At 33.5% G+C, this 12974-nt stretch overlaps 1 protein-coding gene across 1 annotated transcript; it reads right to left on the bottom strand.

Annotated features, from left to right (window-relative positions):
- Positions 1–7153: 7153 nt before the first annotated feature.
- Positions 7154–12303, bottom strand: LOC133702280 (AT-hook motif nuclear-localized protein 1-like). Its single transcript, XM_062126592.1, has 5 exons — positions 11371–12303; positions 9144–9211; positions 8658–8789; positions 7923–8084; positions 7154–7773 (listed from the first exon to the last, which is right to left on the bottom strand). Exons 1-5 carry the CDS (start codon positions 11750–11752, stop codon positions 7546–7548), a joined length of 972 nt encoding a protein of 323 aa, XP_061982576.1. The 5' UTR covers positions 11753–12303; the 3' UTR covers positions 7154–7545.
- Positions 12304–12974: the final 671 nt, after the last annotated feature.

Consider the following 12974-nt stretch of genomic DNA (forward strand, 5'->3'; position numbering starts at 1 on the left):
GTCATGATATTTTGTGGTCCCCTGCTGGTTTCTTCTTATTTTTATTTGACTTTTTTTAGCTTGAATATCCTCCCTTGGTGATTCAGTTCTTGGAACATGTCTGAAAAGTAATACAGTTGTCAGAAATTTTTCAATCAATTGATGTGGTTTTAAGTGGCCTTCTTCAAGATGTTGGAAGCAACTCGACTTCAGCTGGAATTTTTTCTTTATTAAATTATTGGAACCATCCATTTATAGAAGTTTAAGATAGAGGTGATTATTTTCGGTTTGGTTCGGTTTTTATCAAAAAAAGTAACCAAACCGAAAAAAAAAAACTGAAACCGGGTCAAACCGACCGGTTTCGGTTCAGTTCGGTTCGTTTTTTTAGGGAAAAAACCGGTTCAAACCGGTTTGGCTTGGTTTGTTCGGTTTGGCTCGGTTTTCTTGGTTTTGGCTCGGTTTTTTCTGGTTTTTTTCGGGTTCGGTTCGGTTTGGTTTTTTCAGTTTTTTTATTTTTTTGGTTATAAAACTGAAACTGAACCGAACCGATCAGGTTTTTCAAAATTTTAATCGGTTTTTTTTTGTTAGGTTTTTTCAGTTATTTTTTTTCCAGTTCTCTCGGTTTATTTAGTTTTTTTATTTTTTTACTCATCCCTAGTTTAAGATCAATTAATAAAAAAAAAAAACTACAAAAGTTGATCCTTTTACATCATGAAATGATCATTTTTACTCTTCACAGATAAATTCTAAGTGTCTTTTTTTATGATGACTTATTGGTCATTGTAAAATTAATGGACAACAAATTGGTTTTTTTTTTCATAATAAAATTACTTTATATTCTTAAAAGTAAAAAAAAAAAAAAAAATTCACGTGATTTTTAGTTTTTTTTATTATTATTCTAAGCACAATAAAATATTCTTATTATCCTTAAAATCATAAAATTATTAAATTGAAGTCAAGAAACATTTTCAACTTTTCCTTAAACTTTTTTTTTGTTATAATAATATTGGTTTAGAGGAAATTTGAATTTTTTAACAAATAAAAAATAATATTTTAATAAAAAAAATGGTTGACATTCACTAGTTGGTGGGAGTCACTCCTATCTCTTGGGTGATGCGTGTGACCTCCCATGGTAATAAAAAAATATCCAACCACCGTGCTATCTTTTTTTTTTATTATTATCGTGGGTGTCCGGGCCAGCTTGTGCTCACCTCGACTAATCCCACGAGCCCTGAAGTTAACGACCATATAAACACCACCGTGCTATCTAAAGAGTCGAGTGATGATGTATTCATTGAGGTGACACATTTGCATTACGAGCAACAATGAAAGTTTTTCCTTCCTTTATCTTTTCTCTCTCTATACCTTGGGATTCATGCTGGGCAGCCGAACTAAAAACTTGTTCTCCCTTTTGTTTTTATTTCAATAGTATTTTTCATTTTTTGATTGATCTTTATTTTTTAAATTTTTTTTTTTAATTTCATCCATCATCATTTGAATTTATTTTATTTTTATATCAAATATGGTCTTTATTCTTTTAATTATTATTTTTTTATATATCATTTTCTTAATTGAATCTGTGTTTCAATTTCATCCTCCATCATTTTAATTAATTTTATTTTTATGTCAAATTTAGTATTCATTGTTTTTTCTTTCTTTGGATCCTTTTTCGAAACTAATTTTATTTTTTTAATTTTATTCTTCAACATTATATTAAATAAGATATGAACTTTGTAGCTTTTTTTGGTTCCATGAGCGTAATCTTATGACCTGAGTCATATGCATGAAATGTTAACTCAAATTGATATTGACCTTTTTTTCTTATATTTTCTACACTGATTTTATTATTCATTTTCATCCTTCAATATTAGGTTTATCGAAGATAAACTTCTTTACTTCTTTCTTTGTTTACTTTTTATGAGAAGACTTGACCTCAAACTTAGGTAAATTTGCCTTGCTGACTCAGATTGGCTCCAGGCTTTTACATCATTCTAATTTTATGAGTTTTGTCCCCATTTGTTTTTCGGCTTCGGATCTATTTTTTAGATTGATTTTATCTTTTCAATTTCATCCTTCAACATGGATTGATTAAGGATTGAGTTTCATTTTTTTTTTCGATGCGGTGATTCTGGTTTTATGGCCTGAGTTACGGGTATGAAATGTTAACCTGAACTTCCATAATCTTTTTAATCTTTTTTTACACCATTTATTTTTCAATTTCACCATTCAATACCAAATTTATTGAAGATTCAACTTTTTTATTTTTTTATTTTTATTTATGTGAGGATAGTCTGGCCTGACGACCCATGTTATGAGTTTGTCATGCTAACTTGAATTGACTTGAAACTTTTTCATCATTTTAATTTATTTCATTTTATGTGAAATTTCACTCTCATTCTTTTAATTGATTTTTCTTTTTTACATTGGATTTTTTTTTAAAATTGATTTTTTTTAATTTCATCTTTTACCATTGAATTGTTAAAAATTAAATTTTATAATTTTTTTCTATACAATGATTCTGATCTAATGGTCCAGATCAAGAATATGAAATGTTAATCTAGATTAATATTGATATATTTGCAGTTGTCGTTTTTTTATCATGTAATTAAATTAAATCATTTTATTGGTCCTATAACTTGAGTCACATAATTCTTTTAAACTTTAAAATACACTGCTAAAAAACACTTGAACATTGTTTTTTAAGTTATAAAAAAAATTAACTTTGTCAACAACAAAGCACATTCCACCTATCTAGTTTTAGGTGATTCTTGTTCGACCTCAATGTGAGATGTTGCAATGAATACAAGGTAGTATTTCTTTCATCCTCACTTATTTATTTAGCTGGGGGGATTGGTATGCTGTCAAGTTTTGATGGCATTATTTATCATTTTTATTCTAATACAAGCCTTTCAAAAAAGTCATGGTATTCCAATGATAATTATACATTGAGTAAATTATGATCACAGTGTAATCCAATTAAAGCTGGAGATGACTGAAAAACACCTGCCCTGGTTTTCTCTCATGTCTCCTTCCTAGGTATTGGGGTTTTTCATAGCGATTCTATCCAGGTTATCTCTTGTTTTTTTCACAAGTTTTTCCTCACAACTTGCGGGTTCTCATCGGAGGTGCTTTAGGCTCGTATTAGACAATTCTCTCATGGAGAGGAAAAAAAAAATAGAAGCGAGGGTATTGTTAATTTGTTCAAGAAAACAATTATTAGAATATAAAAACAAATTTTAAAGAAAGAAATCCAGATGAAAAACTAAGATAAGTCATGGAAGGTAGAAAAAAATCGCTGGATAATTTTATAAAAATATTGTGTTAATATTAAAAATGGGAGTTTTTTTAAATATATTAAAAAAACATATTTCCAATGTTTAAAACAAGTTAAAAAAAAATGGGCTATAGAAAAGAGGCAATGCAGTTGGATCTAAGAGGCCTCGCATCTAACCCATAAAAAAAGGCCCCGTGCATGGCCTACAAAACATACCAAGCCTGCATGTCGTAACCCTTTTTTTATTACACATACAAAAGGTCACTTACTAGATTGTTCTCTAAAATTCAGCCATCATTACAATAACTAAAGAATCATGTTGGGTTGTTATAAAAAAATATTTTTTAATTTATTTTCACTTGATAACATCATAAAAAACTATCTAAATAACTCTAAAATACTAAAAATTCACTCTGAAAAAAAAAATCTATCGAATCCTAAAACACAAATTCAAACTTGATCTTTTTTTCCAGCCATGTTTAGAGAAAAAAATAACCACCATTAAACTCCTCTCATCTAATAGAATCCTTTGACACAAAACTTGGCTATTTTGGTTATGCAAAAATTGACAACTCTTTTTTTAGTTGTTTTTTAATAACTTTCTCTCCTCTCAAACTCAATAACTAAAAAAAGAAAAAACTTTTGGATCAAAGTAAAATTTATCATTAATTTTGAATGAACTATGTATTTTTTTGGGTTTTACATTTCAGTTTTCTATTTTTTAATTTGGTATTTTTACTTTAATTTCAAACATAATTTCATCTAATTTGTCCATAAAAAGATTCAATTGAAAAAAAAAACTCATATGCTTTATTGTTCATATAAATAATAAACAATGAAGAACCAAAAAAAAATCAAGTACCTTATTATTCACAAAAAACTTTTTAAAAATCCCAAATGTTTTAGTTGTTTAGTCACTTATTTTCATGGCATACAGACCGGAGTTGAGGTTAAAATGCAGTTGAAGGATTCGTCCTGACCAGGTTTGTTTGTAGCTTGGAAATTGGAACCTTTACCTTGAGAGTTCCGTGGACTAAATGTAATAGAAATATTTTACCCTCTGCAAGCAAGCGAGTTGAGTAGCAGATTGTCCTCCGCGCATGTTTCATTTGACCACGTCGTTGACACATCATGAAGCAATTCGGAAAAATCTCCCCTCGATGTTTGCTTTTTTGTGTGTGTGTGTGTGTGTGTGTGTGTGTGTGTGAAGTTTCTCTGAAATTGCTGAAAACGACAAAAAATCAAACAAAGTCTGCTGATATGGTTGAAGTCGGTCTCGAGGATCTTCTGGTGTTGTTTGTCTTAAAAAAAAACAAAATTAACTTTGAAAGGCTGAAAGAAAATTAAAATATTTTTTAAAGTATTTTTTTATTTTAAAATATATTAAAATAATATTTTTTTATTTTTTAAAAATTATTTTTAATATTACAACATCAAAATCAAAATAATTTTTTAAAAAAATAATAAATGCATCATATACTTGACAATAACATTAGATTTTTGTTTTTTCTGTCTTCATTTTCAAACGAAGTCCGGTTTCCAGTCGCACACTTGAATGGACAAGTGAGATTTACTGGACTCTGAAGACAGCTTTAACAAAACGTTCGGGTGTCTTTGCTGAAAATATTATGAATTCAGGGCTTTCTTATAGTGGATTCTGTCCAATTAAGCTACGTTTTGGATCGTTCTTTCTCACTTCAGCCGCCTCATTTTGGGCGATGACACCAGTAGGAAGAAAATATAAGTATGTACCTTATTCGATATTTGATTGTCTTCCTAATGATAGACACATCAGTAAGGCAAAGACCGAAGTAGAGTACAAAAGGGAAACTTGATGAAGAGAACCCCCTGCAGAAATTCTGGGTTCTGGGAGTTGCAAAAATTATTGACTGTAGTCTCAATACGTGTTTACTCGAACCACAACTTATGATGAAGGTGATTGTTTATTGGTCCCTTCTCTTAACATTTCTTCCCTCCATCCTTTATTAACCTTAGCAATGAAGTCCTCAATTCTCTTCTCCAGATTATCATCAAATTCTTCTGCAACATCTTGACAACAAATCACACCGGCACTCCCATTGTTGTAGTCGTCTTCATTACAACCATCAGAAAAACTGTGTTTCTCATCATTGTCTTTGCCATTGTCATTGTCGTGATCCTTCTCATTGCTGTGATTCTCACTCTTACTCTTTAACACATGTGTCTCCAGCAACTTCACATGAAGATTCAGCATTCCCATTGCTCCGATTCTCACCTTTATTCTTTACATATGGATATTCACATAAAGACGGTTTAGCCAGAGTCCATCAAGTTCATCTTTGGATGGCTTATAACTCCATAAAACGATGACCCAAATTAAGATGTTGAGCAACAAATGCAAAAACACAGCAGATGAAAAGTTCAGAACCAGAGAAGCATTTAAGAACAGAGATACTGGTAACGCAACGAGCTTCATTTCCTTGTACAAAAATAGATGATACAGCTAAGCAAATAAAAACCAGAGCTATGCTGTTGATGCCGTGCTTTTCTAAATAATTTGCAATGGGGTTTCCATTATATAGTTTCCATGGCCATACGTGAGACCAACCAATGTGTGATTCTCGGAAATTGCTGTTTTTTTAATTGGTAGGGTATATGACACTTAATTTCACAGAAGTTTAGGTCATTATTTCTAGCGACCCAAATTTTCAATCATAAGGCAGAAACTTCCGCAGAGCTTCTTAGATTGTGGATGTATTTGGCTATACGGTTAAACTATGTTTTCGAATTATTTTTTTATTTTAAATTAATTAATTTTAAAAGAAATAGATTTGTTACTCTCTGCCTTTCAAAAAAATTTCTGCTTTTTTTAAAAAACAATTTCCCATAAATTTTCATGATCTCTTATAAAGATATTTTAAGTCTCCAATATTTTATGTCTCACTTCACCCCACCTGATATTTTTTTCTAAACATGGGTTTCTCCATGATTCCTCCTTATATATTTAGAATTTTTTTCAAACACATGCACACCTCTTCATATGGGAAAAATTTAATAAAAATATTATGATAATTAGATATTTTTATAAATATTTATGAATTTGTATCGCAAAGACTTGAAGGTTGCTGATAGATTCAAATAAAATGAACTTAAAAAACCTTTTAAAATAGACTTAAAACATTTCCTAAAATAGATCCAAAAAACACCCCTTGAGCTCAGATTTAGTAACTCGAGTCCAATATACATTTGGGGCCAAGAAGAATGGGCTCAGACATGGTAGCGCAAGCTTAATATACCGTCCATATATATATATATATAATATTCACTATAATTATTTCTTAATTTTTTGAGGTGGGATAATTATAGTAAAAATAATTTTTCATATTTTTTTAATAACCTATATTTACATATATTGTTTTTAAAAAAATTATATAAAATTTTAAATATTTTTTTTTAATTTTTCTGAGTTAATTCAACTTCTCCCATATAGCATAAAACCTAGCTACATGTTCGGTCAACCCATGACTGAGCTCAATAACTGCTAAAAACAACCAGTTACGTGCCGTACATGCGTGCGCTTCCAGGGAATTTAGAACTCTAAGGACGTTGCATCTGAAATGCTTGATCTCATTGACATTCTGATGTTGATAGGGAGCTGACTTTAGTGGGAGTACTGTACATTTATGGAAGACCCACTTGCACCTTTGCAACCAGATAGGGGAGAGAACATAAAAAAAATAAACACTTCTGACTTTCTTTGTTAGCTTTGCTTTGGTTTCTGGCATTGAAAATTGTTTATATATTGATCTGCAACTGCGAAAATACAGAGAATTTTAAACAGCTGCGAAAACACTGAACCTGTATGATTACATTGAAAAAAAATTAAAAATAAATACATTCAAAGCTTAACGAGAAAAAAAATTATAAAAATAGTTGAAAATGCCATTACAACTATTTCTAAGAAGTTGCATTATTGCATCACGCAGAGCAACATTAACGGCCTTTAAAAAGAGTAGATGAAATGTTAGAAATAACAGCAATTTGCAAGAGTCCATCAATCCCGAGAAAGGCAACTCTGGGGGGGTAAATATTACATTAGCTATTCTACATGGCACAACAGCAACAGGGGCCTAACGAATCAGCTAACTAAAATTCTACCTGAAAAACAAAATAGGTAAAATCGACATGCCAGTACTGATAAATTGTTGATAAAATTACAGATAAAACAACACTTGAAGGTGAGATTATAAGATTGGAGGTTGAATGCCATTGCCGTCAGTGACAAGTTTGATGCACAATTGAGGTGAACCCCATTACCCTGCTGGCAAAGTTAAGTTAATGTCAGCCGGCTTATTCCTTGATTCCGGAGGCAAAGGAGACCAACTATCTCCTCGAAATGAGGGAGATGAGAAGTTGGATTTAGGATCAGCAATAGAAATAGGAATGGCAGCAGTCGGCATGACACCTGATAACGAATCATGCTTCTGTTTCTTTGGCTTCTGCTCATGCTGGTTCCCAGCCAGAAAACTACCTACTACAACCTAATCAATTAACAAGAAGAAAAGGAAAAGGAATATCAAACTCTGTCTCAAAAGCCATCCATGATGATTATTACTTCTGACATAGGTTTAACACCACAGTTTAGATAGTGCACTGGGATTGGGGAGAACAGTTAAATTGGAAAAACAACCTGTACGGGACTTGCAGCTACCAGCAGACCAGCAACTCCACCACCTACAACTCTTCCATCAGGACTTGCTAATGAAACACTCATCCCACCAGATCTGCTTCTTGTTCCTCCAGTTTCAGTGGGCATAAATGAACCAGATAAAGACAATATCTCAAAGCGACCCTGGAAAAATCACGGGGAAAAGATTGATAAATAGATATTAAAAATCAAAAAGTACAAGCAACGTGAGGTGCTAGGATTAGGTAGTTAACAAATGGTCCTAAAGTGTTATTACAAATCCAATATTGAATTAGTGAGGAAAAGTAGTTTACAAGTTCAAAGGGCACCAGTAAGAGGAGGAGCAAAGTAGATAAAGATCCCATTTTTCAAATGTGACTCCAGGACCATGTTGACATCCACTTTTGAAGAACTTCTAAAGGTTTAAACTAAGACCTTTATTTTAGATGAACAACCAGCACCGTAACCCAAGTATAAAAAGCAGCAGGAGAAGAGAATTAATTCTAAACAAGAACTTATGATGAATCCCAGCATGGAACACATCACCAACCACAAGCATATATTTCTTTTTCATTTTATAAAGAGTTGAATGACACAGATTCCCTGATTAGAATTGTTAGAAACTCTTAATGTAGAAGTGCAGTTGCTGAACTTTTGTACAGAAGGGCACCTTTAAGGTAAAGGCAAACCATTGTTTTAAAGAAATCATTGTACATAAGGAAGGATAAAATGCATCACCTCGTATGTTAGTGTACCCCCTGAAGAATCAGGCTGCCGAAGTGTAACGCTAGAGATCACACCATTAGCTGAGAGCACGCATATAGCTCGAGGACCTTGTTGGGAAAATGATATGATTTTCATTGTGACATCCTAAACAACCAAAATGATAATCTCTATATGTAAGTCATCCTTGAATCATAGGAAAACATATAATTCAATCTCAGAAGTTATGACATAAAATAATGTTTTTGCAACTTCCAGGCTATTTCACTGAATATCAGGGAATGTTACATAAAGAAAAGTTTTTAATCAATTTTTTCTACCTTCTCTATTTTGGAAATATATGACATCCTGATCAATGTTTACAGTTGCTCAAATCCCAGCCACAGTTTCTTAACACGAAATTCATGTTATGTTTGCACTTCTACGAACAAATGGCCATAAAGGAAAAAAAAATGCAATGTCAATACTAGGCATAAATACAAAAATTCAGTGGTTATGTACCTCGCCCGCATTGACTGTGATGATATGGGGAGTAAAATTTGCACCTACAGAGCATGCAACCCATTCACCTAGAAGATCAAATTGCCAAAGCATCAGCAACCAAGACGGAAATTCTCATTCCGCAATCAGATTCTCAATTCACGGACTTCAAAAAACATAATGCACCTCAAAGGTAATAGGAAAACCAAGACAGAAAATTTCAGAAATTTCAAATTCAGAATTCTTGCTTTGAAAAGAAAAGCAGGCAAAACATCATATTTAGGGTGGCCTTTTCGGCAATAGGAGACCCCATTGATGTGGAGAAAGACTACATGAAACCTTATGGTGGCATGGCCAAAGAAAAACAGCTCGTATTGCTTTCTAAGGCAGCATTACCAATAAAAAAAAGTGACATTTCTGCAGACCATCAAGAACTTAAAAATTGCATAATCATAGAAAAGTCTCACGCATCGATGACTGGTATGACTTGAGTACCAGCATAAAGATATTTGGGGACTCTTCAACCTCCAGGCAGAAGTTCTCAGCAACAGTTGTTAAAGGCTCCTCAACCTATAGGGCATGGGTGTAGGTAACTAACTCAAACAACCAAAGGAAAAGCTCCAAGCCATCTCATAGCAAAAGAAGAGCCTCTCTAAGTACAGAATCTCTCTAATTAAGAGAAGGGCTTAAGGATATTGTCTTATGACCTGATTTCTAGATAATTATGTAAAGCTATTATGGTGTTTCATGCAAATGGAACAATCCTCCAAGGGGGGTAAAACCAATGCACCATCTAAGCTACCTGATTACTCATGAGCAGGAATCTCAATTCTATGCATCAGATTCAACACTGCTACTTGAAAACAGAAAGAACACAGGAAAGCCAGAATTGAAGCACTGTTGCTAAAGGGGTAGCAAGATAATCATTCATGAGCTTAGACTGCCCAGTAGAGGTGGTCTCAAGAGTTCAAACTCATGGATTTTGTCTGCGGAATAATCGAACACCAGGTAAATTGAGGAGGAATTATAGAAAATGTCAAGCAAAACCCTTTTTACTTGATAAATAATATGCAAATTTTCAACTAACTGTGAAGAAATGAAGTGTCTTGCCTAAAGTAAACTGTCGATGGCTTGTTGGGAATAGATGGCACTTCATTCTACTTATGACATGTTCAAAAGACAGCCATGCATTTTATGGTCTCTGCTGCAATTTGCAAAAAGTTCCAACTAATGCAGCACCCATGAAGCTGGCTACCCAGGTCGATAGAGAACTACAAAATAATTACTCCCATCTTCGCTCTCTTTCATCTAAGCTAGAAAATTGTATTCCAGGAAGCAACCAAGTAGCCCAACTCAACCGGAGATGGAAGAGATAAGAAGTCAAAACTCACAACTACGTAACTAGATTGTGCGTGCTTAGTCACAGTTGACCACAATTCTTCTCTTCTATATGATTCATGTAGTAGCTACATGGATATTAAGAACCTTGAGAACTGCTCGGGGAGAGAAGGCCAATTTCAGCAAGTGAGCAAGCAGCCCACCATGATAAAAGAGGCCAAGTTCGGCAACTTACTTCCAGACCCATTTGGCAGGGAATGATCACACAGCATAAGGAACAAGAATCTAAAAACTAGCCACAAAAATATCCAGAATACAAAACACGGTAAACAGAACCAACCATAAATATCAGCAAAACATGGAAACTAAAAAAACTTCCTCCATTGTTTAGGAAGGAAATCGGTGAGATCTCTCTATTCCAATTTTGTTTAAACCATAACACATCAGCAGACCTTTACCGGTCTTTTAGCAAGTACCCAACAACAGTACCTTCCACAAATTCTCTTCCCCAAAAAAGGGTTCATAAGTGCCAAAATAACACCCTCATAACAAGATTCCCTCATTACCACACACCAACTCACATCCCCTCGTTCTCTTTCTAAACCCACCACACACACTCAAACACACACATCAAGATCTCAACTGAAGCATCATTTCACAGGTCCCACGTTCACAGAACCTGTACTAAAAACCACCCGACTTTCTCTTACATTGAAACAGACAACACAAAAAACAACATATAAAAACATCAAAGATCCAAACTTAAAACCTAAAACAAGCACAAAACAATTAAGCTCAAAAGGTTACCTATAAAAATGTCAAGTTTCTTACCAAGATTCAAACTTTAAGCACAAAAAACACTTTAGCTCAAAAGGGAATAAATAAATTGACAAACATCTCCGTTCCTTACCTAAATTCTCCAGCTCAAACTTGGCCTTGCTCACTGGCTTTATTTTCTTTTGCTTCACAACTGAGAAATCAATCACCGGAGGAGATAGTGCAGGAGCCGCCGACGAAATCGGCTTCGGAGACAAAGCCATGGTGACACTCCCGTCTGGACCATACTTTCTAGGCCTCCCTCTCTTCTTCTTCAATGGCATAGTCGCCGCCGCGGGCGACGGGTGGGGAGGTGGAGCTTGGGGCGGAGCTTGCGGCGGAGCAGGTGGCGCAGATCCAGGTGTTGAATTCGGGTTGCTGTCGGACCTAGGAGCGATTTGGTAATTTGAAGGAGCATCGGATGCCACCACTGTTACCCCCCCGCCACCACTGTTACTACTCACAGTTGTTTCCATGCTTAAACCCTTTAAAAGAGATTTTTCTTTTATGAAAATCTTTCCTAAAAACTCATTTTGATTTTGAGCTCAAATCATCTCAAAATATTAAAAAAGTTCAAATTTTCATTGAAAATTAAACCTAAAAAAATCATCCTTTTTAAGAGGAAAAAAACAAGCTCCAAAATTTAAAACCCAGAAAGGAACAAAAAAATGAAAGGAAAGCTGAGTATGAGGTAGAAGAGAGAGCTTTCTACAGGAGAAATTAATCTTGAAAGAGAAAAGAAAAAATAAATAAAAACTTTAGCTTTTTTTTAAGCTTAATTTCTGAGATTAGAGAGCTCAAGGTTAAGCAGAAACAGAACTTAACTGAGGTTTTAAGGGAAAAAAGCACAAGGAAAAGAAAAATTGTGTTTTAAATTCTTATTCTTTTTTTTGGAGTAAAGAGAGCGATGAGAGGAGAAGGAAAGATTGGATTTAAGCTGTGAAAGTGAATTTGGATTTTTGAATTAGTGGGGGTGGTTTGGATTGGAAAATGGTTTTTTTTTTTTCTCTGTCATAAAAAATAATAGAAAAAGTTTGTTTTGTTTTTTAGTTGTTGTTGAGCTAATTTAGTTCTTAACCTTCCCAAGTCTGTCCGAAATATGATTAGAAAAACAATAATAAGAATTGCAATTTGAAAGAATTTAATAATAAAAAGAAAGTTGGCATTGATGAATATAAATGTGCGTGCGCGCGTAATGATTATTGTAGAATTGTATTTTATGATAGATTATAAAAGATATTGATGTTTTGGTTGGAATCTGGTGGAAAAATAAATTAATTAATTAATTAATTAATTAAAGTGGAAAGTGGGAGGGGTTTTCCTTTCTCTTTCTCTATCCTCTCTTTTCATTATTTTTTTCTATTTTCGACAGAGAAAGGGACAAGAGATGGTATTATTGCCATCATTTTATTAGCAGTTTTCTTTTCTTTTGTTTAATTTTGAGTGAATGGCAAGGAAAATTAAGGTGCCAGGGAAATTAAAAAAATATATATTGTCTAGAAAAGGGAAGGAGGAGATTGGCTCAAGGCAAGCATGTCCTTGTTTTTTTATGGGGCCTGGTAAGCTTTCATCGGATACAAGCAAAAACATGAAAAACGGCTTCTGCAAAATGGCTTTCATCGATGAAAAAAGAGAGAGCACAGTGATGCAATCCGTTGCTTATGCAAAATGGCTTTCATTCTCTTGCTCTTGTATTGT

Source organism: Populus nigra, chromosome 8, assembly GCF_951802175.1.
Source record: "Populus nigra chromosome 8, ddPopNigr1.1, whole genome shotgun sequence".
NCBI lineage: Eukaryota > Viridiplantae > Streptophyta > Magnoliopsida > Malpighiales > Salicaceae > Populus > Populus nigra.

What these genes read in the sequence shown, in the direction of transcription:
- LOC133702280 (XM_062126592.1), bottom strand. Translation starts at nt 11,752, where the DNA reads ATGGAAACAACTGTGAGTAGTAACAGTGGTGGCGGGGGGGTAACAGTG. An exon ending in TCACAGTCAATGCGGGCGAG is followed by an intron (nt 8,790 to 9,143) that starts GTACATAACCAC and finishes TTGGTTGTTTAG; the next exon opens with GATGTCACAATGAAAATCAT. An exon ending in GGGGTACACTAACATACGAG is followed by an intron (nt 8,085 to 8,657) that starts GTGATGCATTTT and finishes TGATTTTTCCAG; the next exon opens with GGTCGCTTTGAGATATTGTC.